This window comes from Salvelinus alpinus, chromosome 11 (assembly GCF_045679555.1).
Source record: "Salvelinus alpinus chromosome 11, SLU_Salpinus.1, whole genome shotgun sequence".
Taxonomy (NCBI): domain Eukaryota; kingdom Metazoa; phylum Chordata; class Actinopteri; order Salmoniformes; family Salmonidae; genus Salvelinus; species Salvelinus alpinus.
The window spans coordinates 34,966,796-34,992,705 of NC_092096.1; the positions used below are offsets into that span (position 1 = coordinate 34,966,796).

General features: G+C 42.8%; 3 protein-coding genes across 9 annotated transcripts; 1 reads left to right on the top strand and 2 right to left on the bottom strand.

Moving 5' to 3' along the window:
* Positions 1-1,084: 1,084 nt before the first annotated feature.
* Positions 1,085-8,646, bottom strand: LOC139534059 (suppressor of cytokine signaling 2-like). Of its 4 annotated transcripts, XM_071332738.1 has the most exons (5): positions 8,382-8,516; positions 8,103-8,166; positions 6,665-6,937; positions 5,820-5,907; positions 1,872-3,128 (listed from the first exon to the last, which is right to left on the bottom strand). In XM_071332738.1, exons 4-5 carry the CDS (start codon positions 5,839-5,841, stop codon positions 2,650-2,652), a joined length of 501 nt encoding a protein of 166 aa, XP_071188839.1. In that variant the 5' UTR covers positions 5,842-5,907; positions 6,665-6,937; positions 8,103-8,166; positions 8,382-8,516; the 3' UTR covers positions 1,872-2,649. The 4 variants fall into 4 exon arrangements, with proteins under 4 accessions (XP_071188836.1, XP_071188837.1, XP_071188838.1 ...); XM_071332735.1 differs by lacking the exon at positions 5,820-5,907 and having other exon boundaries at positions 1,085-3,128; positions 8,382-8,646; XM_071332736.1 differs by lacking the exon at positions 5,820-5,907 and having other exon boundaries at positions 1,085-3,128; positions 8,286-8,489.
* LOC139534057 (condensin-2 complex subunit H2-like) lies at positions 7,393-24,035 on the top strand. Of its 3 annotated transcripts, none has more exons than XM_071332730.1 (19): positions 7,393-7,500; positions 11,098-11,218; positions 11,457-11,558; positions 12,726-12,784; positions 13,326-13,404; positions 13,546-13,614; positions 13,760-13,839; positions 14,013-14,179; positions 15,853-15,998; positions 21,125-21,226; positions 21,336-21,399; positions 21,521-21,622; positions 21,709-21,753; positions 21,851-21,921; positions 22,029-22,224; positions 22,434-22,483; positions 22,612-22,713; positions 22,871-23,020; positions 23,249-24,035. In XM_071332730.1, the coding sequence occupies exons 2-19, from the start codon at positions 11,105-11,107 to the stop codon at positions 23,387-23,389; spliced, it is 1,839 nt and encodes a 612-aa protein (XP_071188831.1). In that variant the 5' UTR covers positions 7,393-7,500; positions 11,098-11,104; the 3' UTR covers positions 23,390-24,035. The 3 variants fall into 3 exon arrangements, with proteins under 3 accessions (XP_071188831.1, XP_071188830.1, XP_071188833.1); XM_071332729.1 differs by lacking the exon at positions 7,393-7,500 and adding an exon at positions 10,685-10,809; XM_071332732.1 differs by lacking the exon at positions 7,393-7,500 and adding an exon at positions 10,685-10,809 and having other exon boundaries at positions 22,440-22,483.
* LOC139534058 (protein SCO2 homolog, mitochondrial-like) lies at positions 23,804-25,910 on the bottom strand. Of its 2 annotated transcripts, none has more exons than XM_071332733.1 (2): positions 25,842-25,910; positions 23,804-25,295 (listed from the first exon to the last, which is right to left on the bottom strand). In XM_071332733.1, the coding sequence occupies exon 2, from the start codon at positions 25,277-25,279 to the stop codon at positions 24,323-24,325; it is 957 nt and encodes a 318-aa protein (XP_071188834.1). In that variant the 5' UTR covers positions 25,280-25,295; positions 25,842-25,910; the 3' UTR covers positions 23,804-24,322. The 2 variants fall into 2 exon arrangements, with proteins under 2 accessions (XP_071188834.1, XP_071188835.1); XM_071332734.1 differs by lacking the exon at positions 25,842-25,910 and adding an exon at positions 25,709-25,839 and having other exon boundaries at positions 24,126-25,295.

Genomic DNA, 25,910 nt, shown 5'->3' on the forward strand with positions numbered 1-25,910 from the left:
CACATCCCTACACTACCGGCCTTTCCATCATGCGACCGCTACAGAATGAACAGTCCCTATAGAAAGTGTAAGCATGGGCACGGGGATTTAAGTCTCATTCTGCACCACAAGCAGAATACGATCTAATACCCAGCCTGATCTCATCAAACCAGCGCTAGCTAGGACGGCCCAGAGCCAAGCAGGCTGCAGCCCCTGTGCCCCACACACAGTGTGTTCTTCAAGAGGGTAAGCCACTGTACTGTGAGCACGGATGTATCCAACATGCACTACATAAAGCTGAACAATGCTGCAGGTGGAAATTTAACATATAGCCTACTGAAGCACTCAGTTCTTTGAGTCATAGGAAATTGCTTCAATTCAGTCTACTCCAATCTGCACATTTGAACAGTGTTTTGCATCTGCTGCTAACAAGGGGCATATTATACAGGGCAACATTACAGAACTCGTTTACAGAAATATATTCTGCAGGACATGATTGCTGATTCTCTGTCTTGCATCAAATTCTGTCTGCCCCGGCTTAAGTCTAAACGTCCCATCCTGCTTTAGAAGCTGCAGGAATGCAGCCAACTAACCCAGAGAGACCAGAGCTGTGTGTGTGCTGGCGTTGTTGCTCGCCAAAGCAGGTCTCAGTAGCAGGAATTGATTGTTTTAGTGGCCGGTGGGTGGGTTCTATTATGTTTAATTTCAAACAAAAACAATATTGACTGGTGCCTCATCCCTGTGCCCCCTCGACATCGACCCAACCTCTTGCCAAGAGCCTACAGCTAAACGTAAACTGAAAACCGTCACACAGAGATAGGAACGAGTCTTCGATTCCATTCTTTTGTTTTATTTTTCTGGTTTCCTCACAGAGAAAACACGAGACACTTGTATTTAAGCACCATATGAAAACAGTAAATGTCATGATCATGTATCAAGAGTGAGTTCTGGAATATTCTGCGAGAATTGTTCACACTGAACCTTATGTACTGAAAATTGAGAATGAGTCAAACAATACACATGAGCACCATGACACCCCTGCATCACATTCATTATTGCCTCCCAAATTGCAGAATAGAGGCTATGATAAAACATGCTTTCAGGGTTTATTTTTGTAACTTTTATTTTTCTAGGAAACACAGTAGCACAATCAATAAATACTTCAAAAAATATTGATTAAAATAAGATTCACGTCGATCCAATGAAAACCCCTGGCCGAACATCTAATATGCTCTTGGAAATGTAATTACTTCTTTTAGTAGTAGCTAGATACAGACTGTCTGTCTAACCAAGGTCTAGTTCTGAGGTATGAGGCATTTTCTATTGAAGGAAAATGCAGTGATGATGTATTGAGGTTTCGCAGAAAAGTGATGCGTAGTGGGAGGAACATCCAGGATTAAGAAGTTCCGAAAATCTATTACTTTCAACCTCTTAGCAGGAGGCAGAGCGAGACAGTGTGAGAGAAACCAACGCCAGATTTGAAGACGGTATATTGCTTGTGCTTTATCAACCCCCCAAAAAAAAAATCTACAAAAAAAAAAAAAATCAGAAGAGTGAAAATAAATAATTAATAATTCTCCCTTCTCAGTGTTGGGGAAGCTACACTGAAAATAGTTTACCAAGTTACCAATTACTTTGCACTGGAAGAAAATAAGCTGCACTTATAGCTTACTTAACTAAAGTTATTTTGAAAAAAATGTGTTCACTACATCCAGACTACTACATGAAAGATTTAGATATAAGAATTTGAAATGTCAGACTACAAATTGCAAGTCAGATCACCCTGGAGTCAAATATTCATAATTTAGCCCTATTAAAACACCAAAACATTTTCAAGTGACAATTAAGTAAGTCTGAGGCTGAAAAATAAGTTGCAAACTTTACACTTTTTTTTTTATTTTTTTTTTTAAATAGTGCAGTTCGCTACACACCAAAAAAGTAATTAACTACTGAAAACAAGTCCAATATTTGAATTTAGTTCAACTACCTCCAAGCTAGTGAAAAATGTAGTTAAATGACTAGTTGCACTACATGTAGTTCGACACCCCAGCACTGCCCCTTCTTATGATTACAGTACAAAAAAAAAGAAAATATAGAATATGAACAAACTCAAACATAAATCAGAACAAAAAGTGGACACCGTGTCAGATGCTCATTTCTCAGACATGAGGCAGAGTATGTAAAGCAACAACAAAGAGCTTGAACCGAGAAGCAAAAAAAAAAAAGTGAGTGCCAACTGCCATCCCTCCTGGGTCTCGTTTAGAAGGGTCCGAAACCCTGTTACCTGAGCTGGTCTGCAGGCAGGAGGGATGGCCACCTCGGCTTGAAAACATTTGCACCAGTTTCAGAGATTATGAACATGACCCAGGTCTGAAATCAACCCTTAGCTCCAACTCCTAAGCCCTTTTTGATGAACAACTGTAGCGTTAAAGGAAGTAATGTGTAGTAATGTTAGGAAAAATTCCACCTAGCTTCCTGAGGATTAGATGACTGACTTGGCTCTATAAGCATATTGCTCAACAGCAATCCTTCCAGAAGTACGGGGGCCGTCAAGCCGTGTCTAGTGGTTGGGGCTAAAGATTCACTTCGGACTGGGTGATAGTCTGACTGGCACTATATGGCAGGTGCACTGCTCTCTATCCCAAACCACATCTGGGATTTGCAGTACTACTATACATTGTAGCTGTAGTCCGTCAGGTAGTTCTTTAGCCTGTTGGGTAAAGGCAGCTCCTGCACCTGCCTGGTGGCGTTGTTGATGGCGATCCGGGACAGGTGCTGTAGAGAGGGCGTGGCAGTGTACACAGGCTTAGTCAGTAGCAGCTGAACCGTCCCGTTGGGTGGGGCCAGGGACTGCGACGCCCCTGACAACGCACCTTTACTGGTAGTCCTGGACAGCTGCACGTAGTGCTCCACCAGGTGCACCACACTGTCAAACTGTTTGAGCTTGGGCTTGATCAGCACCACCGAGTCCAGTTTAAACTTCCCCTCCTTGTACTCGATGCGCAAGTTGGTTGGGCCGGCGGAGGTCATGGCAGAGATGGTGAACAGGTAGTCCCTCTGGGAGCTGTCTCGCAGCAGGAAGGTGCCCTCTGATGCATCCTGGAGAATCTCTTTGGCTTCGTTGGCGGTCAGGCTGCCCCAGTACCAGCCTGTTAGGAGAGAGAAAGACACGCATGCATTAGCACAAGGAGACAGGACAACACACAACATTGGGTTATTCAAAGAAAACAAGATCGCTTTATGAGAAAAGACAGTAATCCAAATCCAAATCTCATGCACAAACGCACATAGTCAAAAATTATGAACATGAAACTAAACCTGAATTTAAGCCTTAACCCTAAAAAAAAGCCCTTCATACTGTCCACAGAAATTTTAAAACAAATTCCACTTGGTCTTAGAGAGTGGGTTAACATGTTAAATTCTCACAATTTTTGTAGTGCTTTTGTAGTGAAATGTATGAGAGGACTCTCTGCAGTTAATGTACACTGCAGCAGCGACTGTCTACCTCCACCCCCCCCCTTCTCACTGACCCCCTCAACCCAAAAACTAAGTTTGACTGGATTTGTGGAGGTTAGAGATTTTCCAGTACTTTTGTACACTTTTTAGCCAGTAGTTCTGAAAGTAGCACTCACAAACTGGTATCCTTTAGTGCAGGGTTCCCCAACTGGCAGCCCACAGGTGGTTTTATTTGGTCCCCCAAGTAATTAATTAATTATATATATCTCCCTCTCACACTGCATTCGGAAAGTATTCAGACCCCGTCCCTTTTCGCACATTCTGCTACGCTACAGCCTTATTTACATAAGTATTCAGACCCTTTGCTACGAGACTCAAAATTTTGCTCAGATGCATCCTGATTCCATTGATCATCCTCGATTGGACATGATTTGGAAAGGCACCACCTATCTATATAAAAGGTCCCCAGTTCACAGTGCATGTCAGAGCAAAAACCAAGCCATGAGGTCAAAGGAATTGTCCGTAGAGCTCCGAAACAGGATTGCGTTGAGGCACAGATCTGGGGAAGGGTACCAAAATATAGCTGCAGCATTGAAGGTTCCCAAGAACAGTGGCCTCAATCATTCTTAAATTTAAGAAGTTTGGAACCACCAAGACTCTTCTTAGAACTGGCCGCCCAGCCAAACTGAACCATCGGGGGAGAAGGGCCTTGGTCAGGGAGGTGACCAAGAACCTGATGGTCACATTGACAGAGCTCTATAGTTCCTCTGTGGATATGGTAGAACCTTCCAGAAGGACCATCATCTCTGCAGCACTATACTAATCAGGCCTTTATGGTGTAGCGGCCAGACGGAAGCCACTCAGGAAAAGGCACGACAGCCCGCTTGGAGTGTGCCAAAAGGTACCTAAAGGACTCTCAGACCATGAGAAATAAGTTTCTCTGGTCTGATGAAACCAAGATTGAACTCTTTGGCCTGAATGCCAAGCGTCACATCTGGAGGAAACCTGGCACCATCCCTACAGTGAAGCATGGTGGTGGCAGCATAATGCTGTGGGGATGTTTATGAGCAGCAGGGACATGGAGACTAGTCAGGAAAGGAAAAGATGAACGTTCGCAAAGTACAGAGAGATCCTTGATGAAAACCTCCTCCAGAGAGCTCAGGACCTCAGACTGGGGTGACGGTTCACCTTCAACAGGACAACGCCCCTAAGCACACAACCATGACAACACAGGAGTGGCTTCGGGACAAGTCTCTGAATGTCCTTGAGCGACCCAGCCAGAGTCCGAATTTGAATCCGATCTAACATCTCTGGAGAGAGCTGAAAATAGCTGTGCTGCGTTTCTCCACATCCAACCTGACAGAGCTTGAGAGGATATGCAGAGAAGAAATGGGAGAAACTCCCCAGATACAGGTGTGCCAAGCTTGTAGCGTCATACAAGAAGACTTGAGGCTGTAATCGCTGCCAAAGGTGCTAACAAAGTACTGCATAAAGGGTCTGATTACTTATGCAAATGTAATGGCTACGCCCCTGCCCATTCATGTGAAATCCATAGATTAGGGCCTAATGAATGTATCTCAATTGACTGATTTCCTTAACTGTAACTCAGCAAAATATTTGAAATAGTTGCATTTATATTTTTGGTTCAGTGTGTGTGTGGATGTCTATATAAATCATCTTTAATTGAATTTATGTTGGACATAAGACTAAAAACAGGAAATCAGCTCCAAGTGATTTATTCCCACGTATAATAATGAAACATGATCACGATTACAAATGTAAGCAAGGTTTGAAATTATTATGTTTTAGTCAAATATTATCTGTTTGGGCTTCTTGAGGTCAATTTGCAGTAAACTAATATGTAATTATGTTCCGGCCCTCGACCATCCACTCAATGTTTTTTATTTTTACATCGGCTTGCAGCTGAACCTAGTTGATGATCACTGCTTTAGTGTGTGTACTTTACTGTATTTATACTTGAGATATCGCTTTTCAACAGTAAAAGTTGGCACAGATTCCCCACATAGTTGCGAGTTATGAGCTTTGCTTAGAAACAATGTGCTTTTCTGGGAATTTAGAAAGATTTTTTTTTAATCTTCATCATCTCCAACACCAGCCCAACATCAACATGTGAAAATTGCACATCTATGTTTTGTAGTAAATAAAGATAAGTGTTTCCAATTACATCAACCAATTAGTAAGCAATGCCTACTAATAATTGCCGATGTCATTGAAAACACTCATCTCCCATCTTCACATATGATGTTGGCCATGTTGCTGGAGATGAATATGAAGTTACAATTTTTATTTCCCTTTAACGATAATACATGCCTCTTAAAATACATTAAAGATGCTTGATCTTTGAAGAGCTCACACATGTTTACCTAATAAAATGACCACCTCCATTTTAAGATCACATTGGACAAGATCTTCATGATCCCCCCTCTCCACAGCATTCCAATAATGGCAATCCTATATATAAATTCACTCCAACAGCATTTTAAGTGAAACATACATTTCATTAGAACAGTAAATGAACACAAGTCTTGTGAAAAATGTACATCAATGCCAAACATGTGAATGAAGGCACATTGTATTAATTCATAGACATGTTCTGAACATGTTTTCATTTGAATGTGTCTAATTGTAAAAAAAAAAAAAAAGTTGTCTTCCAACAAACTCACAATAACCTATAACAAAACTTCCTTATACATTCTGCGGCTTAAAAACAGTAACTCATGCACGAATTACTACGAAATTCAAGAGACCAAACCCGTTACTGTTCGGGATAAATATGGGTGAAATGCATTCATTGCATTCGATGAAATACCAAGTGTGCTTTATTTAGTTGTCATTTTCAACCATGCATAATGAGTACAGACAGTGCGTACTGCATGACCGCATGCATATCGTACTAGATAGGGGCACGAGCATTTAGATAAAGTTACTTTCAAACTAGTTTGCTTTACAAGCAGTCGTTTTTTTCAGGGCCATAGAGATACATGGTCTTGTTAGAGTTTTTATTGCAAAAAAATATTTGGAAAGTTAGGCTATATCGTTTATTTGTAATTCAGAAATGCTTTGACATTCTATGTCATGCTCGTATGTATATAACAGTACTGGGTACTGGTAAAACTACTAGAACCCTGAAAATAGGAACATTTAGTAATCATGTCGAAATGTGTGTGTAGAGGTAATCTAAAACTATAAAATGAGGACATGCACTGACCTGTATTTTTAAGGTCTTTCATGGCTTGACCGATGCGAGTCTCATCGGAGTCAACAACTCGCGACTCGGTATCCGTTCTTCTCTCATTTTCGATGGTCTCGGTGGATTCGGGTGAGTGGCAGGTCATTGGGGAACCACCCGAAATTGCCCAGCCGTAGGCCAAAAGACATCCGACAAATGCAAAAAGATTCCCCAAAAGACAGGCAGTTGCCCCACAGTCGCAAAACAAGTTTCTTCTGCAGGTTTCTTCTCGAATTTTATGAATGAATCGTCCTGTAAGTGAATAAATAAAAAACACGTAAATTAATGCAGTTTAACCACGGGCATTCGCGCTAGATACCAGCTAACGTTACATTGTGACATATCTGTTATGTGCTTGACTCCAGCCACCCGAGTCATAGACTGTTCGCTCTGCTACCGCACCACAAGCGGTAGCGATGCACCACCAGGACCCTGAAGAGCTTCTACCCCCCCCAAGCCATAAGCCTTCTAAATAGTTAACCGGACTATCTGCATTGACCCACCTTTGCACTAACTCTTCCGACTCATCACATAAACTGCTGCTAACTGTTGCCTAGTCATTTTACCCCTACCCTTAAGTATCCTATCCTTAAGTATCCTACTTAAATATCCTGCACATCAACTCGGTACTGGTACCCCTGTAACATAGAAATATAGCCGTGTGAGAACCCTAACCCTATAAAAGGAGTGTAGTAATTTAATTTCTCGCTGAAATATGTTTCCAAAATCGTACCGCAAGTGATGCGTTTTAACGTTGAGCACGAACGTCGGGGTTCTAATTCCCCTGCCAGAAGATACTTCAATATGCGCTAAAGGTAACGTTAGTTGATGTATATGAATGGGGTTACCTTTGCGCAAGCTTTAAAAAAAACATGGCAAGTAAAGGGGGCACGAAACAAACTGAACACTGAAAAGCCTAATTAATTCGCTTGATAAATCTTCAATAAAACAATAAAAATGCACTTAAATGCTCGAGGTATTACAATTGCTGCGTGGAGATGAAACATTAGGAAACGTTTTTTATGTCTGCATTCAAAAATGAATAAAAAACAGATTAAGGCACGAGCTGCGAAGTCGACTACTTCTCGTGAATTGAAATGGCAGGTTAACTCACTATATGCAGTGCGCGGGATACTGAAAACAGATAAATCACCATCATCAGCCTTGTTCGGTGTTTGCAACTTGTCTATTGTAGCTATGCGTGATTATTTTGTGTAGGCTACTTTAAAGCGTCCATTGTGGTCGTGTAAATGTGCAACGTTTTTAAATAACCACTGTTCCAAAGCCAATAAAGCACGTGCCATCGACGTATGTTCACAACACATGTCTAACATTACAGTTTAGCTATCTAATGCTGACTAGCTAGTTTACAAAGTAAACATACCATGAACAGATAGTTATATGAATGAAATATCACCTATTTGCGAGTGGATCCAGCCCCAAACGACTCAACCGATGACCATTGAAATACACACTTCTCCCTAAAGAAAAGGGGACTAAGATGAATAAACAAAGCACAAAACCGTTCGTTAACTATACACTTCCATGGAACAGCTAGCTAGTTTAGCCATGTCGATCACATTGAAAGATGACAGATTACATAGTTCGTTTTCCATGTGGTAATATTTATCTTCTGGCGGGCTAATCAATCGGTTGTCATTTTTGGCGAGATGGCAAACTAAGAATATTTTCCAACCCGTGGTGCAAAACAGGCGATGACAGCGAACGAGGCAAGTCGACTCCGCACGACTCGCTTGCTGCTGGTAATGTTAAGATTTAAAATACCATGCAGAAAGTCACCAAACCACGCTTGTCTTGTGTTTAGTACAAATCCCAATGACAGTCTTTTCCGCGGCGTTGAATCCCCTTCCTTCGGTATGTGTTTTGAATAACCAAATCCCCATTAAACCCACAGCTATACACAAAAGACCGATTTCCAAGAACTTTCCAGGAATCGCGTCACGTGGTGTAGAGCGCAACCATTTTTAAGGTAGTGCCAAGCCAGCTGCACCACATGAATATATTTGCGTGCTCATAATGTATATGCGTGTGTATGATAGAGAATGGAAGAAAGAGAGCGATTTTTTTTACAAAATTCCAAGAAAATCCTTTCGAAGAAAGCTGCATTTTCATGGAAACCATGAAGTGTCTAGTTCCCTGCGCGCTCCTAAACCCTAACCCGCCTGCTGCTATAGAATACAGTAAACACACAAATCCCATTTAAAATGGGATTGTGCCCGTAGAATTAGTCTAACTCACCTTTTAATTAACCACCTTATTTGTTTGGCTTTGAATATACTGAGTCTTTGTTGGCGACTCACACGTGCTGTTATGTAGGCATTAATGATGGTCATTAAAGATGTAGGGTCCTAGTCAAAACGGGCGCGCTGTCCGCTGGGGCTTCGGCCACAGAGAGAGATGGTTGGGGTGCGGACGCAGCGGGAAAGACGAGCTGGTCCAGGGCCTCAAATCACTTTACACAACAAACAGCATGCTATTTGACAAATGTATGACCTCACTTAACAATTAGGCCTGGATCATTGATAGACTTTGGCAAATTAGTCTACTGCTGGCTTCATCTGCAAGGGTCAAATATGCAATACGCCTAGGGAAGCCACAAAGTGTCAAGGGTCAAGCCTGAAAGGAGAATTTCACCCACATAGACTGCCATAAAGGCCCTGAAGGGCTTCACTATATGTGTGTCGGAAAAGGTATTATGTTTCTGTGGACAATGTTTGAGCATCATAGGCTAGTCTAGACTATCACTATCACCTGGGGGTATGCTGGCGGTCCCTATAGCAAGAAGTTGAAAAAGGTTATGGGTGGTATTATCCACGCTCTGTGCTATGTACAGAAGTATGGGTTCAAACACTAATTTCTGCCTGACGCAGAATTCAAAGCAACTCAACATTGGGTTTCCAGGCAAGGGTTAAAAGTGTTGTTGAGTGGCGATTAGCGAATTTAAGGTAGACTAGTTCAACGAGTAATTTCACAACATTTTGCAGTCGCTTGGTGGTATTGAACTAAATTCAAATCGTAGTATTTTTTCAGTAGTTAATTAGCCTACTTTGTTTGCCATGTTGCGGTGTAGCTAACTTATGGAACTACACAATACTTTTTTTGCAAAAATAAAATATGAGTGAAGAAGCAAGAATTGTCTTACTTTTTGGGCATCAAACCTGCCTAATTCTCACTTGAAACATGTTTTGCAATAGGCTAAATGACACATTCTGTGAACAGCTGACTGAATTATCTGTTCTTGAAATTTGTAGTCTATGACATTGCGTGTTTAGATATGATAATTTTTCATTAAGTAGTTTGAATGTAGTGACTTTAGTTGCTTAACTTCTTGCAGTGTGAAGTAGGCCTAATTGGTAGCTTGGTCAACTATATTTTCAGAATAGTTTCCCCACCACTGGTTAAAAACTGAACCACATTAAATGCGTTTGATGAATGGCTTATAGGGCATGTAAGCTAGAGGCAAAGTCAAATAACATTGTGCGAATTAGGCCTATATGCAATAAAAGTAGAAAATGTATACAGCAACTGGAAAAGTTTAGCATAAAACGAAATGTTGCATTGCTGATATTGGTTGATGTTTTGGTATTTCGATAAAACATCAGAAGTGGTTAATATAACACACAGATGCTCATTTGATTTCTAAATGATAACTAAGGCTGCGTTTACACAGGCAGCCAAATTCTGATAACATGTTCTAATTATTGACAAGATATTTGATCTGATTACGAATAATATCAGATTGGAACTGTCTGTGTAAACGCAGCCTAACTGGCCACAAGCATCGAATATCATCACATTTATTCAAGGATGCCTTGTAAATATATAATCCAAGTGCTCCATCTTTCGGTGAGATGGGTACAGGTTGTTTTTTAGTGGTACACCCGCCAGTAGATGGCAGCAAAGCGCATAAACCCTGGCTCTGTTGACGTCAGAGAGGAAACAGTCGGCGAATAAGAACATCTCGCGCGAATATAACATAAAATAAGAAAATGGTGGACGCGCGGTTCTTTTGAAAGGGCTCCAAAGTTTATCATCACATATTAAATATTTGGATCACCTTCGTATTTTGTGAATCAACGCCAACGGTGATTGGAAATCATTTGGTGAGTGTAATAGCATTTCATGAATGTCTGTATTAAAACATTGTGGTAGCTGGCTAGCTAGCTAACGTTACAGGAATGGTGTAACTATACGTCAGTACTAAGTTACTAGTAGGTCAGTACGTTAGCGACTATATTAACCAAATATACTTTTCCGTGAACTTAAACGTTCATTAGCTAGATAGCTAAATGTCAACCAATCTATTTTGTAGATAGCTACTGAATAAAGTGTTAGCTTTTCTAAAAATCACACCGATTCAAATCTGACATGATTTCATCTTTAATTTTAAGGGGAGCCATGGTCATGGACACAGTGGAGACTCGATTCGCCCATTTGTTGCAGCCTATCCGGGAGCTCACGAAAAACTGGGACATTGATGTGGCCTCGGAGTTGGCAGATTATCTAGAGGAGGTAGGAATGAGCCCGTGACATGCATTATGGGGAAAATCATGTCAACAAAATAGATTTTAAAGTACTGTATTAACAACATTGTTGTGTGTCAACACACACAGCCTTGAATCAATCAATGGAGTCACCAACCGGGTTGAAAATCACACAGACCAAGGCTGGAGTAGATTGTTAAGAAAGCTTGTCCTCTCACTCATTCATATACACTTACCACTCTCATACTGTCTCTATGTTCTGGCAGTTGGATGAGATGTGCATCTCGTTCGATGGGGGCAAAACCACTCTGAACTTTGCAGAGGCAGCGCTGCTCATCCAAGGCTCAGCCTGCATTTACAGCAAGAAGGTGAGAAGTTGTTTGGTAGAAAATAATATTAGGCTGGTTTCATATAATATTCCTGACTTGTTGTCCAAAAGTAACTGTGATCCACCACAATTCATTTGATCTCAACTGTGGTATAACTATGATATTGTTAGCAGCTTGAGTTTTTGAAAAGCGTGTTACAGATAAAATGTATTATTATTAGTGTTTCCCTTAGGATTTGTTTCAGCAAAGTTGGGGGGGGGGTTTGTGGTAGTGGGTGTGGCCAACTGCGCTGTCTCTGACCAACATTATTTAGAGGTCCTCGAAACGGGGCGGAGAGAATTTTAGTTTTAAAACTAGTTTCCTGCATTTTGTCAAGGGGCTCACTGGCTGAGAGAGAATACATTCAGTTTAAAGCTAATTTCCTTAAATTCTTCTACACATTTTGCCATGGTGCTGAGAGAAATTGCAGTTTTAAAGCTAATTTCCTACAATTCTACACATTTTTCCATGGCTTAATGCATGTTCTTATGCAATCTATCTGAGTGACTCAAACATAACAAAATCAATGCCATGACTGTCTAGTTTTTTAAATGTTATTATTATTTTTTTCACCTTTATTTAACCAGTTGGCAAGTTGAGAACAAGTTCTCATTTACAACTGCGACCTGGCCAAGATACAGCAAAGCAGTTCGACACATACAACAACACAGAGTTACACATGGAGTAAAACAAACATAAAGTCAATAATACAGTAGAAAAATAAGTCTATATACAATGTGAGCAAGGGAGGTAAAGGCAATAAATAGGCCATGGTGGCGAAGTAAATACAATATAGCAAGTAAAACACTGGAATGGTAGATTTGCAGTAGATGAATGTGCAAAGTAGAAATACTGGGGTGCAAAGGAGCAAAATAAAAAAATAAATACAGTAGGGGAAGAGGTAGTTGTTGTTCTGGTTAGTTCTCAAGGATCTTATTTACAAAATATATAGGTCCATTATCATTTCTACACACTTTATATCTAGCTTAAGTGTTTTAAGTTTACACTGAAAAAGTTCCATCCCTCAAATTATTTTCAAAACAAAATCATATCATTCTTTTATCATGTTTTTTGGGGGGCGACAACGATTTAGCAGCCCACCGCTGCCAAATGAATATAGGGGAAACACTTTATTAAAATGTATTATTTTGTTATGGTTTGATTCAGGTGGAGCATTTGTACAACCTGGTGTACCAAACTCTGGACTACATCAACGACAGAAACAAGTAAGTACAGCGCCTTCAGAAAGTATTCACACCTCTGGAATTTTCCCTCATTTTGTTCTTTTACAGCCTGAATTTATAATTGATTAAATTGAGATTTTGTCACTGGCCTACACACAATACTCCATAATGTCAAAGTGGAATTATGTTTTTAGAAATTTTAACAATTAATAAGAAATGAAAAGCTGAAATGTCATGAGTCAATAAGTATGCAACCCATTTGTTATTTATATAAGTATTCAAGAATTCAACCCATTTATGTAAATTAGATAGTTCTGTATTTAATTTTCAAAACATTTTCAAAAATGTCTAAAAACATGTTTTCACTTGGTCATTGTGGGGTATTGTGTGTAGATGGGTGAGGGGGACGGGGGACGATGGAACAGTGGAATAAGTCAAGGTGTATGAATACTTTCGCAAGGCACTGTCTCCGCCTCGCTCCCTGTGAACACACACAGCACCACTCAAACTGCAAGTCTTCATGGTGCTCTGCTTCTTCACTTCATTGCCCATTGAGTTTAAGGGGTTTGTATCTAATTTTCAGGAAAAATAAACAAGCATTGACTTCTGGAGAGGATGGCACGGACGGGGCCTCATCCAACAATGCTAATGGTGACGACGGGGTAAGAGTGTGTAGCGGGGGGGGTGTGACAGTTGGGTTAGGAAATCCTGGCCAAAGAGAGCCATAGTGGGTGTGTAGCAGGCTTTAGTTCCGGCCCAACACTGTTATTACCTGATTTTACTTATGTTTGTTGTTCCCCCAGTTTGAATCCTTAGACCAGGATACAACAGATGTCTCCCTGCAGTCAGAGATGAAGAATGACGCTAACACGGTGAGTGTCCACCTCTGGAAACATTTAACCCTTTATAAATGCCCCTCTAGAATGTACAATATATTGATTGGTGTTTCAATCAGACTAACTGATTTGTGTGTGTATCCATGATTCTCTGTAAATGATTGTCCTGTGTGTTCCTTAGAATGTGGACGTGGCCCCTCTTCCCCCTGAGTCTCTGATTCCTCCTGAGGCATTTGAGAAACAGAAGCTGCTTCTCGTCAGGTGGGTGCCAAGTCCACGGCCTAAACCGCCCTCAACATGATGAGCTCTTCTGTAGAATAACTATGGAACATTGCCAGCCTTGCCATATGTAGCTGCCTTACTTTCTGATGGAACACATTTCTGTAGAGGGCTGTCATATCAATGTTTGTGTGTGCCCTGTGTATGTGCTGCAGTCTGAAAGGAGAGGTGCTGGGCAGCTGTAAGGACTTTAAGATGAACACGTTCACTCCGGACGCCCTGGGTATCATCCGCCTCTTCTTGGCCTCCTCTCAGTCCCACTTCCTCAGGGATGCCCTGTCTGACGCACCCCTGGTCCCCGTCACCCTGTTCGGGCACCAAGGTAGAGAGGCATTTAGAGATCGATACAGTATATCGACAGTTGTACATTACTGTGTCTAGGTCTATACACTGTACACAAGCGTTTTGGCTTGACTTTATCTCAGCATTCAACACCATAGTACCCTCCAAGCTCATCATCAAGCTCGAGGCCCTGGGTCTGAACCCCGCCCTGTGTAACTGGGTCCTGGACTTCCTGACGGGTTGCCCCCAGGTGGTGAAGGTAGGAAACAACACCTCTTCGCTGATCCTCAACACTGGGGCCCCACAAGGGTGCATGCTCATCCTCCTGTTGTACTCCCTGTTCACCCATTACTGCGTGGCCAAGCACGCCTCCAACTCAATCAAGTTTGCAGACAACACAACAGTAGTAGGCTCTGGGAGTGTGATGCCAGGAAAATAACCTCTCACTCAACGTCAACAAAACTAAGGAGATGATTGTGGACGTCAGGAACCAGCAGAGGGAACACCCCCCCCCTATCCACATCGATGGGACCGCAGTGGAGAAGGTGGAAAGCTTCAAGTTCCTTGGCGTACACATCACTGAGTGTCTAGTTTGAGAAACAGACGCCTCACAAGTCCTCAACTGGCAGCTTCATTTAAATAGTACCCGCAAAACACCAGTCTCAATGTCAACAGTGAAGAGGTGACTCCGCAATGCTGACCTTCTAGGCAGAGTTCCTCTGTCCAGTGTCTGTTATTTTGCCCATCTTAATATTTTATTTTTATTGGCCAGTCTGAGATATGTCTTTTTCTGTGCTACTCTGCCTAGAAGGCCAGCATCCCGCAGTCGCCTCTTCACTGTTGACGTTGAGACTGGTGTTTTGCGGGTACTATTTAATGAAGCTGCAGGTACTATTTAATTTGAGCCTGTAAACGAACCCACAAATGCTGATGCTCCAGATACTCAACTAGTCTAAAGAAGGCCAGTTTTATTGCATCTTTAATCAGGACAACAGTTTTCAGCTGTGCTAACAGAATTGCAAAAGGATTTTTAAAATTATAAACTTGGATTAGCTAACACAACGTGCCATTGGAACACAGGAGGGATAGTTGCTGATAATGGGCCTCTGTACGCCTATGTAGATATTCCATAAAAAATCTGCCGTTCCCAGCTACAATAGCCATTTACAACATTAACAATGTCTACACTGTATTTCTGATCAATTTTATGTTATTTTAATGGACAGAAAAATGTGCTTTTCTTTCAAAAACAAGGACATTTCTAAGTGACCCCAAACTTTTGAACGGTAGTATATGTGTACATGTGTGTGTGTATATATATATATATTTTTTTTTTTCTTAATCCATTCCTTACTTAGATTTATGTGTATTTTGGTAATATATTGTGAAACTGTTAGATATTACTGCACTGTTGGAGCTTGAAGCACAAGCATTTCGCTACACCCGCAATAACATCTGCTAAACATGTGTATGTGACCAATAACATTTGATTTGAGAAAACACCCCAATGATTTGATTTCTCTGTGAGCGGGTTGGGAGCGTTTGTGATGCGTTTTGCCTCCAACAGAGTATTATATAAAGGTAAAAAAAAAAACATTAAAAAAATCCCATACCATGTTGCCAGGACCAGCTCAAATGGAATATACGGTTCTTTAATGTGTATTTCTAAGCTAAGGCCGGGTGCTGACACCCTTATTGTTGTTGTGTGTCCAGATGACGCTGAGCTTGCAGCAGGGGATGCCGTGGTGGGCGTTGCCGGGGATGATGGTGGTGATTCCGGTGCGGAGAACTTTCTGCCCCTGCAGGACAACGGGATGGAGATGGACCATGGACCTGAGGAACATATTGACAGACACCAGGTAGGAACGAAGAAATCTCTCTCTCTCTTACACACACACACACGCACATACTCATGCGTATGTAAACTCAGCAAAAAAAGAAACGTCCTCTCACTGTCAACTGCGTTTATTTTCAGCACACTTAACATCTGTAAATATTTGTATGAACATAAGATTCAACAACTGAGACATAAACTGAACAAGTTCCACAGACATGTGACTAACAGAAATTGAATAATGTGTCCCTGAACAAAGAGGGGGGGTCAAAATCAAAAGTAACAGTCAGTATCTGGTGTCGCCACCAGCTGCATTAAGTACTGCAGTGCATCTCCTCATGGACTGCACCAGATTTGCCAGTTCTTGCTGTGAGATGTTATCCCACTCTTCCACCAAGGCACCTGCAAGTTCCTGGATATTTCTGGGGGGAATGGCCCTAGCCCTCACCCTCCGATCCAACAGGTCCCAGACGTGCTCAATGGGATTGAGATCCGGGCTCTTCGCTGGCCATGGCACAACACTGACATTCCTGTCTTGCAGGAAATCATGCACAGAATGAGCAGTATGGCTGGTGGCATTGTCACCCTGGAGGGTCATGTCAGGATGAGCCTGCAGGAAGGGTACCACATGAGGGAGGAGGATGTCTTCCCTGTAACACACAGCGTTGAGATTCCCTGCAATGATGACAAGCTCAGTCCGATGATGCTGTGACACACTGCCCCAAACCATGACCTCGGTGTAACGCTGTAAGGCCTCGGTGTAAGGCCTCGGTGTAACGCTCATTCCTTCGACGATAAACGCGAATCCGACCATTACCCCTGGTGAGACAAAACCACAACTCATCAGTGAAGAACGCTTTTTGCCGGTCCTGTCTGGTACAGCGACGGTGGGTTTGTGCCCATAGGCGACATTGTTGCCGGTGATGTCTGGTGAGGAGCTGCCTTACAACAGGCCTACAAGCCCTCAGTCCAGCCTCTCTTAGCCTATTGCGGACAGTCTGAGCACTGATGGAGGGATTGTGCATTCCTGGTGTAACTCGGGCAGTTGTTGTTGCCATCCTGTTCCGCAGGTGTGATGTTCGGATGTACCGATCCTGTGCAGGTGTTGTTACACGTGGTCTGCCACTGCGAGGACGATCAGACGATCAGCTGTCCGTCCTGTCTCAGGCGTCTCACAGTACGGACATTGCAATTTATTGCCCTGGCCACATCTGCAGTCCTCGTGCCTCCTTGCATGCTTAAGGCACATTCACGCAGATGAGCAGGGACCCTGGGCATCTTTATTTTGGTGTTTTTCAGAGTCAGTAGAAAGGCCTCTTCAGTGTCCTAAGTTTTCATAACTGTGACCTTAATTGCCTACCGTCTGTAAGCTTAGTGTCTTAACGACCGTTCCACAGGTGCATGTTCATTAATTGTTTATGGTTCATTGAACAAGCATGGGAAACAGTGTTTAAACCCTTTACAATGAAGATCTGTGAAGTTATTTGGATTTTACGAATTATCTTTGAAAGATCGGGTCCTGAAAAGGGGACATTTATTTTTTTGCTGAGTTTATATAGATATACAGTGGGGAGAACAAGTATTTGATTCACTGCCGATTTTGCAGGTTTTCCTACTTACAAAGCATGTAGAGGTCTGTCATTTTTATCATAGGTACACTTCAACTGTGAGAGACGGAATCTAAAACAAAAATCCAGAAAATCACATTGTATGATTTTTAAGTAATTAATTAGCATTTTATTGCATGACATAAGTATTTGATCACCTACCAACCAGTAAGAATTCCGGCTCTCACAGACCTGTTAGTTTTTCTTTAAGAAGCCCTCCTGTTCTCCACTCATTACCTGTATTAACTGCACCTGTTTGAACTCGTTACCTGTATAAAAGACACCTGTCCACACACTCAATCAAACAGACTCCAACCTCTCCACAATGGCCAAGACCAGAGAGCTGTGTAAGGACATCAGGGATAAATTGTAGACCTGTACAAGGCTGGGATGGGCTACAGGACAATAGCCAAGCAGCTTGGTGAGAAGGCAACAACTGTTGGCACAATTATTAGAAAATGGAAGAAGTTCAAGATGACGGTCAATCACCCTCGGTCTGGGGCTCCATGCAAGATCTCACCTCGTGGGGCATCAATGATCATGAGGAATGTGAGGGATCAGCCCAGAACTACACGGCAGGACCTGGTCAATGACCTGAAGAGAGCTGGGACCACAGTCTCAAAGAAAACCATTAGTAACACACTACGCCGTCATGGATTAAAATCCTGCAGCGCACGCAAGGTCCCCCTGCTCAAGCCAGCGCATGTCCAGGCCCGTCTGAAGTTTGCCAATGACCATCTGGATGATCCAGAGGAGGAATGGGAGAAGGTCATGTGGTCTGATGAGACAAAAATAGAGCTTTTTGCTCTAAACTCCACTCGCCGTGTTTGGAGGAATAGAAGGATGAGTACAACCCCAAGAACACCATCCCAACCGTGAAGCATGGAGGTGGAAACATCATTCTTTGGGGATGCTTTTCTGCAAAGGGGACAGGACGACTGCACCGTATTGAGGGGAGGATGGATGGGGCCATGTATCGCGAGATCTTGACCAACAACCTCCTTCCCTCAGTAAGAGCATTGAAGATGGGTCGTGGCTGGGTCTTCCAGCATGACAACGACCCGAAACACACAGCCAGGGCAACTAAGGAGTGGCTCCGTAAGAAGCATCTCAAGGTCCTGGAGTGGCCTAGCCAGTCTCCAGACCTGAACCCAATAGAAAATCTTTGGAGGGAGCCGAAAGTCCGTATTGCCCAGCGACAGCCCCGAAACCTGAAGGATCTGGAGAAGGTCTGTATGGAGGAGTGGGCCAAAATCCCTGCTGCAGTGTGTGCAAACCTGGTCAAGAACTACAGGAAACGTATGATCTCTGTAATTGCAAACTAAGGTTTCTGTACCAAATATTCAGTTCTGCTTTTCTGATGTATCAAATACTTATGTCATGCAATAAAATGCTAATTAATTACTTAAAAATCATACAATGTGATTTTCTGGATTTTTGTTTTAGATTCCTTCTCTCACAGTTGAAGTGTACCTATGATAAAAATTACAGACCTCTACATGCTTTGTAAGTAGGAAAACCTGCAAAATTGTCAGTGTATCAAATACTTGTTCTCCCCACTGTACATTGCCTTCAGAAAGTATTCACACCCCTTGACTTTTTCCACATTTTGTTGTCACAGCCTGAATTTAAAACGCACAATGAATGAAAAGCCAACTGAAAATTATTCATGATTATTATTTGACCATGCTTGTCACTTATGAACATTTTTGAACATCTTGGCATAGTTCTGTTATAATCTCCACCCGGCACAGCCAGAAGAGGACTGGCCACCCCTCATAGCCTGGTTCCTCTCTAGGTTTCTTCCTAGGTTTTGGCCTTTCTAGGGAGTTTTTCCTAGCCACCGTGCTTCTACACCTGCATTACTAGCTGTTTGGGGTTTTAGGCTGGGTGTCTGTACAGCACTTCGAGATATTAGCTGATGTACGAAGGGCTATATAAAATAAAATTGATTGATTGATTGAATACCCCATAATGTCAAAGTGGAAGAATGTTTTTTTGAAATGTTAACAAATTCATAAAAAAATGAAAAGCTAAAATGTCTTGAGTCAATAAGTTTTCAACCCCTTTGTTATGGCAAGCCTAAATAAGATCAGGAGTAGAAATCTGCTTGTCAAGTCACATAATAAGTTGCATGGACTCAGTCTGTGAGTGTGTTTTAACATGATTTTGGATTGACTACCTCATCTCTGTACCCCACAATTAACTACAAGGTCCCTCAGTCGAGCAGTGAATTTCAAACACAGAAAGACTGTGAAAAGAAGGAAGATTCAACCACAAAGACCAGGGAGGTTTTCCACTGCCTTGCAAAGAAGGGTACTCATTGGTAGATGGGTAAAAAATCTGACAAATATCCCTTTGGGCATGGTGAAGTTATTAATTACACTTTGGATGGTGTATCAATACACCCAGTCACTACAAAGATACAGGTGTCCTTCCTATCTCAGTTGCCGGAGAGGAAGGAAACCGCTCAGGGATTTCACCATGAGGCTAATGGGGACTTTAAAGCAGTTAGAGTTTAATGGCTGTGATAGGAGAACACTGAGGATGGATCAACAACATTGTAGTTACTCCACAATACTAACCTAATTGACAGAGTGAAAAGAAGGAAGCCAATAGGGGATAAATATTCTAAATCATGCATCCTGTTTGCAATAAGGCACTAAAGTAATACTGAATATAATGTGGCAAAGCAATTAATTTTTTGTCCTGAATACAAAGTGTTGTTTGGGGCAAATCTAATACAACACATTACTAAGTACCACTCTCCATTTTTTTTAACCATAGTGGTGGCTGTATCATGTTATGGGTATGCTTGTAATCGTTAAGGACTGGGGTGTTTTTGAGGATAAAAAATAAATGGAGGATAACCTGGTTGTCTGCTTTCTACCAGACACTGGGATATGAATTGTCCTGCTGAAAGGTGAATCTTAAACACAAGGACAAATATACACTGGAGTTGCTTACCAAGAAGACACTGAATCTTCCTGAGTGGCTGAATTACATGTTTTACTTAAATCTGCTTGAAGGTCTGAGGCAAGACTTGAAAATGGCTGTCTAGCAATGATCAACAACCAATTTGACAGAGCTTGAAGAATTTTTTAAAATAATTATTGGCAAATATTGTACAATCCAGGTGTGCAAAGCTCTTAGATACTTACCCAGAAAGAAGTACATCTAGAATCGCTGCCAAATGTGATTATAACATGTATTAACTCAAGAGTGTGAATACTTATGTAAATTAGATATTTTCAATAGATTTGAAAAAAGGAAGCATGTTTTCACTTTGTCATTATGGGGAATTTAATAGATTTTGAATTCAGGCTGAAACACAACAAAATGTGGAATAAGTCGAGGGGTCTGAATACTTTCCAAAGGCACTGTGCATGCATGCATACATACGTACAGAGGAACCGTTGGTGTCACACACGCCTAGTTCCATTACAGCTAGTAACCCCTTTATCGTAGCCCTTTTTATGGGACTTTGTGTTTGAATTGTGTATGATTTGTATTACCATGTGTGTTCTAACTTGTTCTCTCCCAGGCCCCCAGTGAAGGGAGGGTGCTGAGGGAGAGGGAAGGAGTCCAGCAGCTCTCTGAGGAGGAGCAGAAGAATCAAAGGATGGAGGAGGAGAGGGCTCAGATGGTACGGTTACCCGTCACAACCACCGACACATTTAGAGACGGAAAATAACCATTCTAGTATGCACGTTGTTTTTTTTTGTCTTTGTGATGTGAGGATTGTTGTGATGCAGGCCAACATGTGGAGGTTACATGACCTTTATGATACAGTCGGCGAGGACAAGCCTCTGAAAACAGGTGAGAACATTATCCTATCGATGAGATGCAGTCCAACTGACTCTTACTCACTGAGAGGGTATCGCAGTATATTTTCTGTGAGGGGGCCTGTCTGTGTTAAATGTGTGTTCTTTCGCCATAGGAAAATGTTATAAGGTTCCTCCGGGTCTGGATGATTCTGGGAAGCGGAAAAGGAAAGGCCCCGCTGCGCTGCAAGACTTCTGGACCTGGTACACTGGCACCTGTAAGTAGTGCGTAAACGCGTGTTGGTGTGTCTGAAGACTGTGAATAGGATGGAATATACCTGACAAATGCCTCCTCTTGTTGCAGATGACCCGCCTGAACCCAGGCTAAAGAATGGACCCACGTATACAGGTAAGGGTGGATCTCATAACTCCTCTATCCCCTCATTTAGTTTTCTTTTGAACCCTCTATTATTTGGCCCTTACAGCAAGTGGTGTTTCTGTTACAGACTTGAACTACATCTATATGAGTAAAATGAAAGACAAGCTGAAGACCCGGAAAAGGATTCTTAGGAAAACGGTATGTGTTTGTACTTCTATGGGTCATGTTGCAAAGAGCATTTTGTTGCGGTTTTTACTGTTGAGTGTATGAGTATGTACTGAACATCCAGCCTTTTGCCCTTACAGGGTGTGTTTGTGTCTGACGAGGAGCTGAGAAGGACGTACCTGCAGCTGGACGAGAGAGTAGAGCGGGAGGAGGAGTTAGAGGGCCTCAGACACCACGACCCCCTAGGCCTGCACGATGACCTCTCTGACAACGAACATGACCCTTTGACTGATGAAGCCCCGGCTGACTTCCTGAATGGACAGGACTTCGTACCAGGTAGACACTGTCCTGTCTGTCAGGTCTCCACTGTGTGACTGTAGAGTTAGACTAATGTATTAGTGTCACTCCACAATGATATGTTACTAGACAATACAAAACACAGATAAAAAATAAAAAAAACACAGTGTGGACCACTCATAGTTTTAAGACACTGTAGGCAATCATAGGCAAAGATAGTATGTTTACAATGTTTTTGTTGCTGCCAGGGGCAGACATGGACGGACTGAGTTACGAAGACCTGGTGAAGAAGAGTGTGGTACGTATACACGGTCTCAATGCCCCAGTCTTTCTGGGTCATGTTCCAGCGAGGAATACTACAGGGTTCTGTGTAGCTAGTCACTGATGTTCCTGATGTCCCCCCCCCCCACTTCCTTCATATTTCAGGAGCAGTTCCTGGTGAACTCCCAGGGTTATGCCCAGGAGACGGCGCTGTCGAAAAGAGTGAAGGAATGGGAGGACAAAATACGACCGGAGCTCACCTATCAGGTAAGACTCAATAACATACTTTCTATACATTTTGCAGTAGATCAAGTATCTATTCTAATAAAATATATCATTGTTCACCCCGTTGGTGATTTCTAGTGTGGCGTCATGTGATCTGTTGGCTAAACTTCCAGACACTCCTGTCCACATGTCTATGTAGGAGGAGCGTGCTACCTTTGACATCCATGACTATGGGGACAGGATCGTAGGCGCGTTGTGCAGTGTGGGCCAGAGGAGGACCTTCGCCTCTATAGTCCACGGCATGGACAACTTCGAGGCCTGCAAGTACATGCTGGCTTCCCTTCAACTGGTGTGTGTGTGATTTTAATACATCACAATCTAATCGAGCGTAATCAGCCACTGTCTGGAGTTTACAGTCTTGAGACTGAACATTTGATATTTAGAGATGCTTGATTTTATTGTATGACAAATGAGTTTGATAGCTTCTAGTTCAAGGTGTATTTGTCTACAGTAACTCCATTACTCTACCATCAGGACACTGTGCCATCAGGTTATTATCATGCTCTCTCCTCTTCAGGCCAACGACTACACAGTGGAGGTCGACAGGAGTGAGGGTCTCGAGGAGAGCATCGACACCATGGGACTCACTCTGCTCAGCAAACACCGGGCCAACCAACGATTCAAGAAAGCCCCCGCAGCAACCTCCGACCCTATATGACCCATTCATCTCCTGAACCTGATCCAGTGTGTGTGTGAGCTCTTGCCTCCTCCAGACTCAGTGGGGACTAGAGACCCATTACTCTGAAATGTGGTACACACTCTTGTGTGTGTGGCGCCACTTGTGCCTACCGGACCACTAGTACTAACCTGCTCTATCAACAGGACCTGGCTGCACCCATTAACTCGCTCATGTGCTCTTATTCCTCTATTGTTTTGATCTTTGGTGTCTGTGTCATATGTCTGTGTATTCCTCTGGTTATGTCAAGAGAAAGAAGCAATTTTTTTCTCCTTCACCTGCATCTACACAATATATTTACCAGATGTTGTCCTCGGGGTATGTTGTGGTGTGTCGGTAGTGTTGACTGACCCTAAAAATATCACCCTTTTCACAATGTTAGCCTTTGTATCGATGACAACTGTATACGTAGCTTTTTATTTGCATGTTTGTCCAAGTGGTGTAGAACTCATACATTTTCTATCAGATGAGAGGACTTTTAAGAAAAACTTGATCATTTTTCTACTTTCATTCAAGAGAATAACCTAAATTGGGAAATTATGTTTCATTGGTTTGTAAGGAAAAATGTTTTTTTACAATGGCCAAAAATGTGTATAAAATAAAACATGAGCATGTGGATTTTACTAAAGTTGTGTAGACACTTTCAATATTGCAACACCTACTAGTGATTGTAGTGCCCTTGACAAAAGACTAGTATAAAGACAATTTCATATCCAAATCATTATTGTCGGACAATTTATTGCATACACAGAATCAGTATAGCCTTGATGAAGCGTCCATATTGTTGTGGTTCGGTCTGGGAATAATTCAACACGGCCTCATTTCTGATGGAGATTATCTGGACTGGGTTCAGTTTAAGTGTGACATACCATAGGTCTTTGATACAGTCTTGTTGGTGTGGTTACCGTCATTCACTCAGAGTTTGACGTAGCTTTTCATATGGTTCCTGATGCTCTCAGCAATCTGCACGTCGTCCTTCATCCTGTTGTAATAGTCCAGGAACAGTCCATCTGGGTTGACCAGGTAGATGAGGATGGTGTGGTCCACTATATAGTCCCCGTCCTCATCCTTAGGTCCAGGACTGGCGTACACCCTGTAGTCCTTCCCCGCTACCTTCACCTCCTCTGGGGTACCCGTCAGGCCGATCAGCCGGGGGTGGAAGTCCTTCACGTACCTCTCCAGGGCCGCCACGTTGTCTCGTTCCGGGTCGACCGTCACAAACAGCGGTTGGACCGCGGGGAGAGACCGGTCCTTGTCCAGAGCGCTGACCACAGCAGATACCTTATCCAGCTCTTCGGGGCAGATGTCAGGGCAGTGGGTGAAGCCAAAGTAGAGGAGCACCCAGCTACCCAGGAAGTCTCTCTTGGTCCTGCGGTGCCCCCTGTGGTCGAGGAGGCTGAAGTCTCCCTGGCCCAGGGCCACCTTTTTCAACTGCTCTATACGCTGCATTCGGTGATTTTGCTGCTTCTCGTTACGCACGTACCACCAGGTGCCAAGCAGACCCCCGCCGAACAGCAGGGTGACCACCAGACGTGTTCGTAACCTGATCTTGGCTGTGGAGGTGTTGGGTCCCTGGGAGAGGGTGACCCTCTGGGTGAAAAGGGGGAGGGAGAGGGGGCCACGGGAACTCCACCGTGTCTGCTGCGGGTGTGTAAAAGGCCCATACAGGCCTGTCCTATGTTTAGGGGTATGGTGTCCACAGAGAGGTGCCTGTGAGGAGAGCCACACCCTCTGGGGGTGGTGTGTGGAGCCAGAACTCTGTTGGACTGCTGAAGGCCTCACGGTGCATCTCAGGAGTCTCCCAGACGTAGCATGAAGGTCACCCCCTATGAAGCCTACAAGTCCCAGCATCCTTCTCTCCAGACACAGCATACTTCCCACAGAAAACCTTGAGGGGTTGAGAATAAAGGGTTGTCACTAGTCACCGCAGCCACAAAGTCATAAACCCTGTCTATTTCTACCATTTATCTTCTTGAAATGTGAGTGTTAAACCTAACCACATTTTTTAAGATAGAGACAATTTTGACTTTGTGGCGGTGGTAACTAGGGGAAACCAGAACAGTGAGAATGTAAGCAAGCTGTGTTCCTAAGGCATACCAGCCCATTCAGTCTAATAACACCACAAGATTTAGCTCTGTAATTGTCCTGACCCTGTCAAACCATACCACAATCATCAGCAACACAGCACTACCACAAAGACAATACAGGTTTAGAAACGGACTAGTAGGCGACTCAAGCTAAACTGCATCATTCTTAGGTCCAGCTTGAGTGGCGAGCTATCTGGCTAAGCCTGCAAGCTACCTGACTTAGATGCAGACGTTTTTATGAGCAATGACTGAGCTCTTTAAATTAGTCATGCTTTCATATATCATGCAGGTTATATTCTAATATCCCATTTTGATGGCATAATGGTTAACATTGCTAGGTTAGCTACCTCAACTTCCTGGCTGGTCGACCTTTACATGCACACACTGCTCATGTGATGCCGCTGTTAAATGACCAC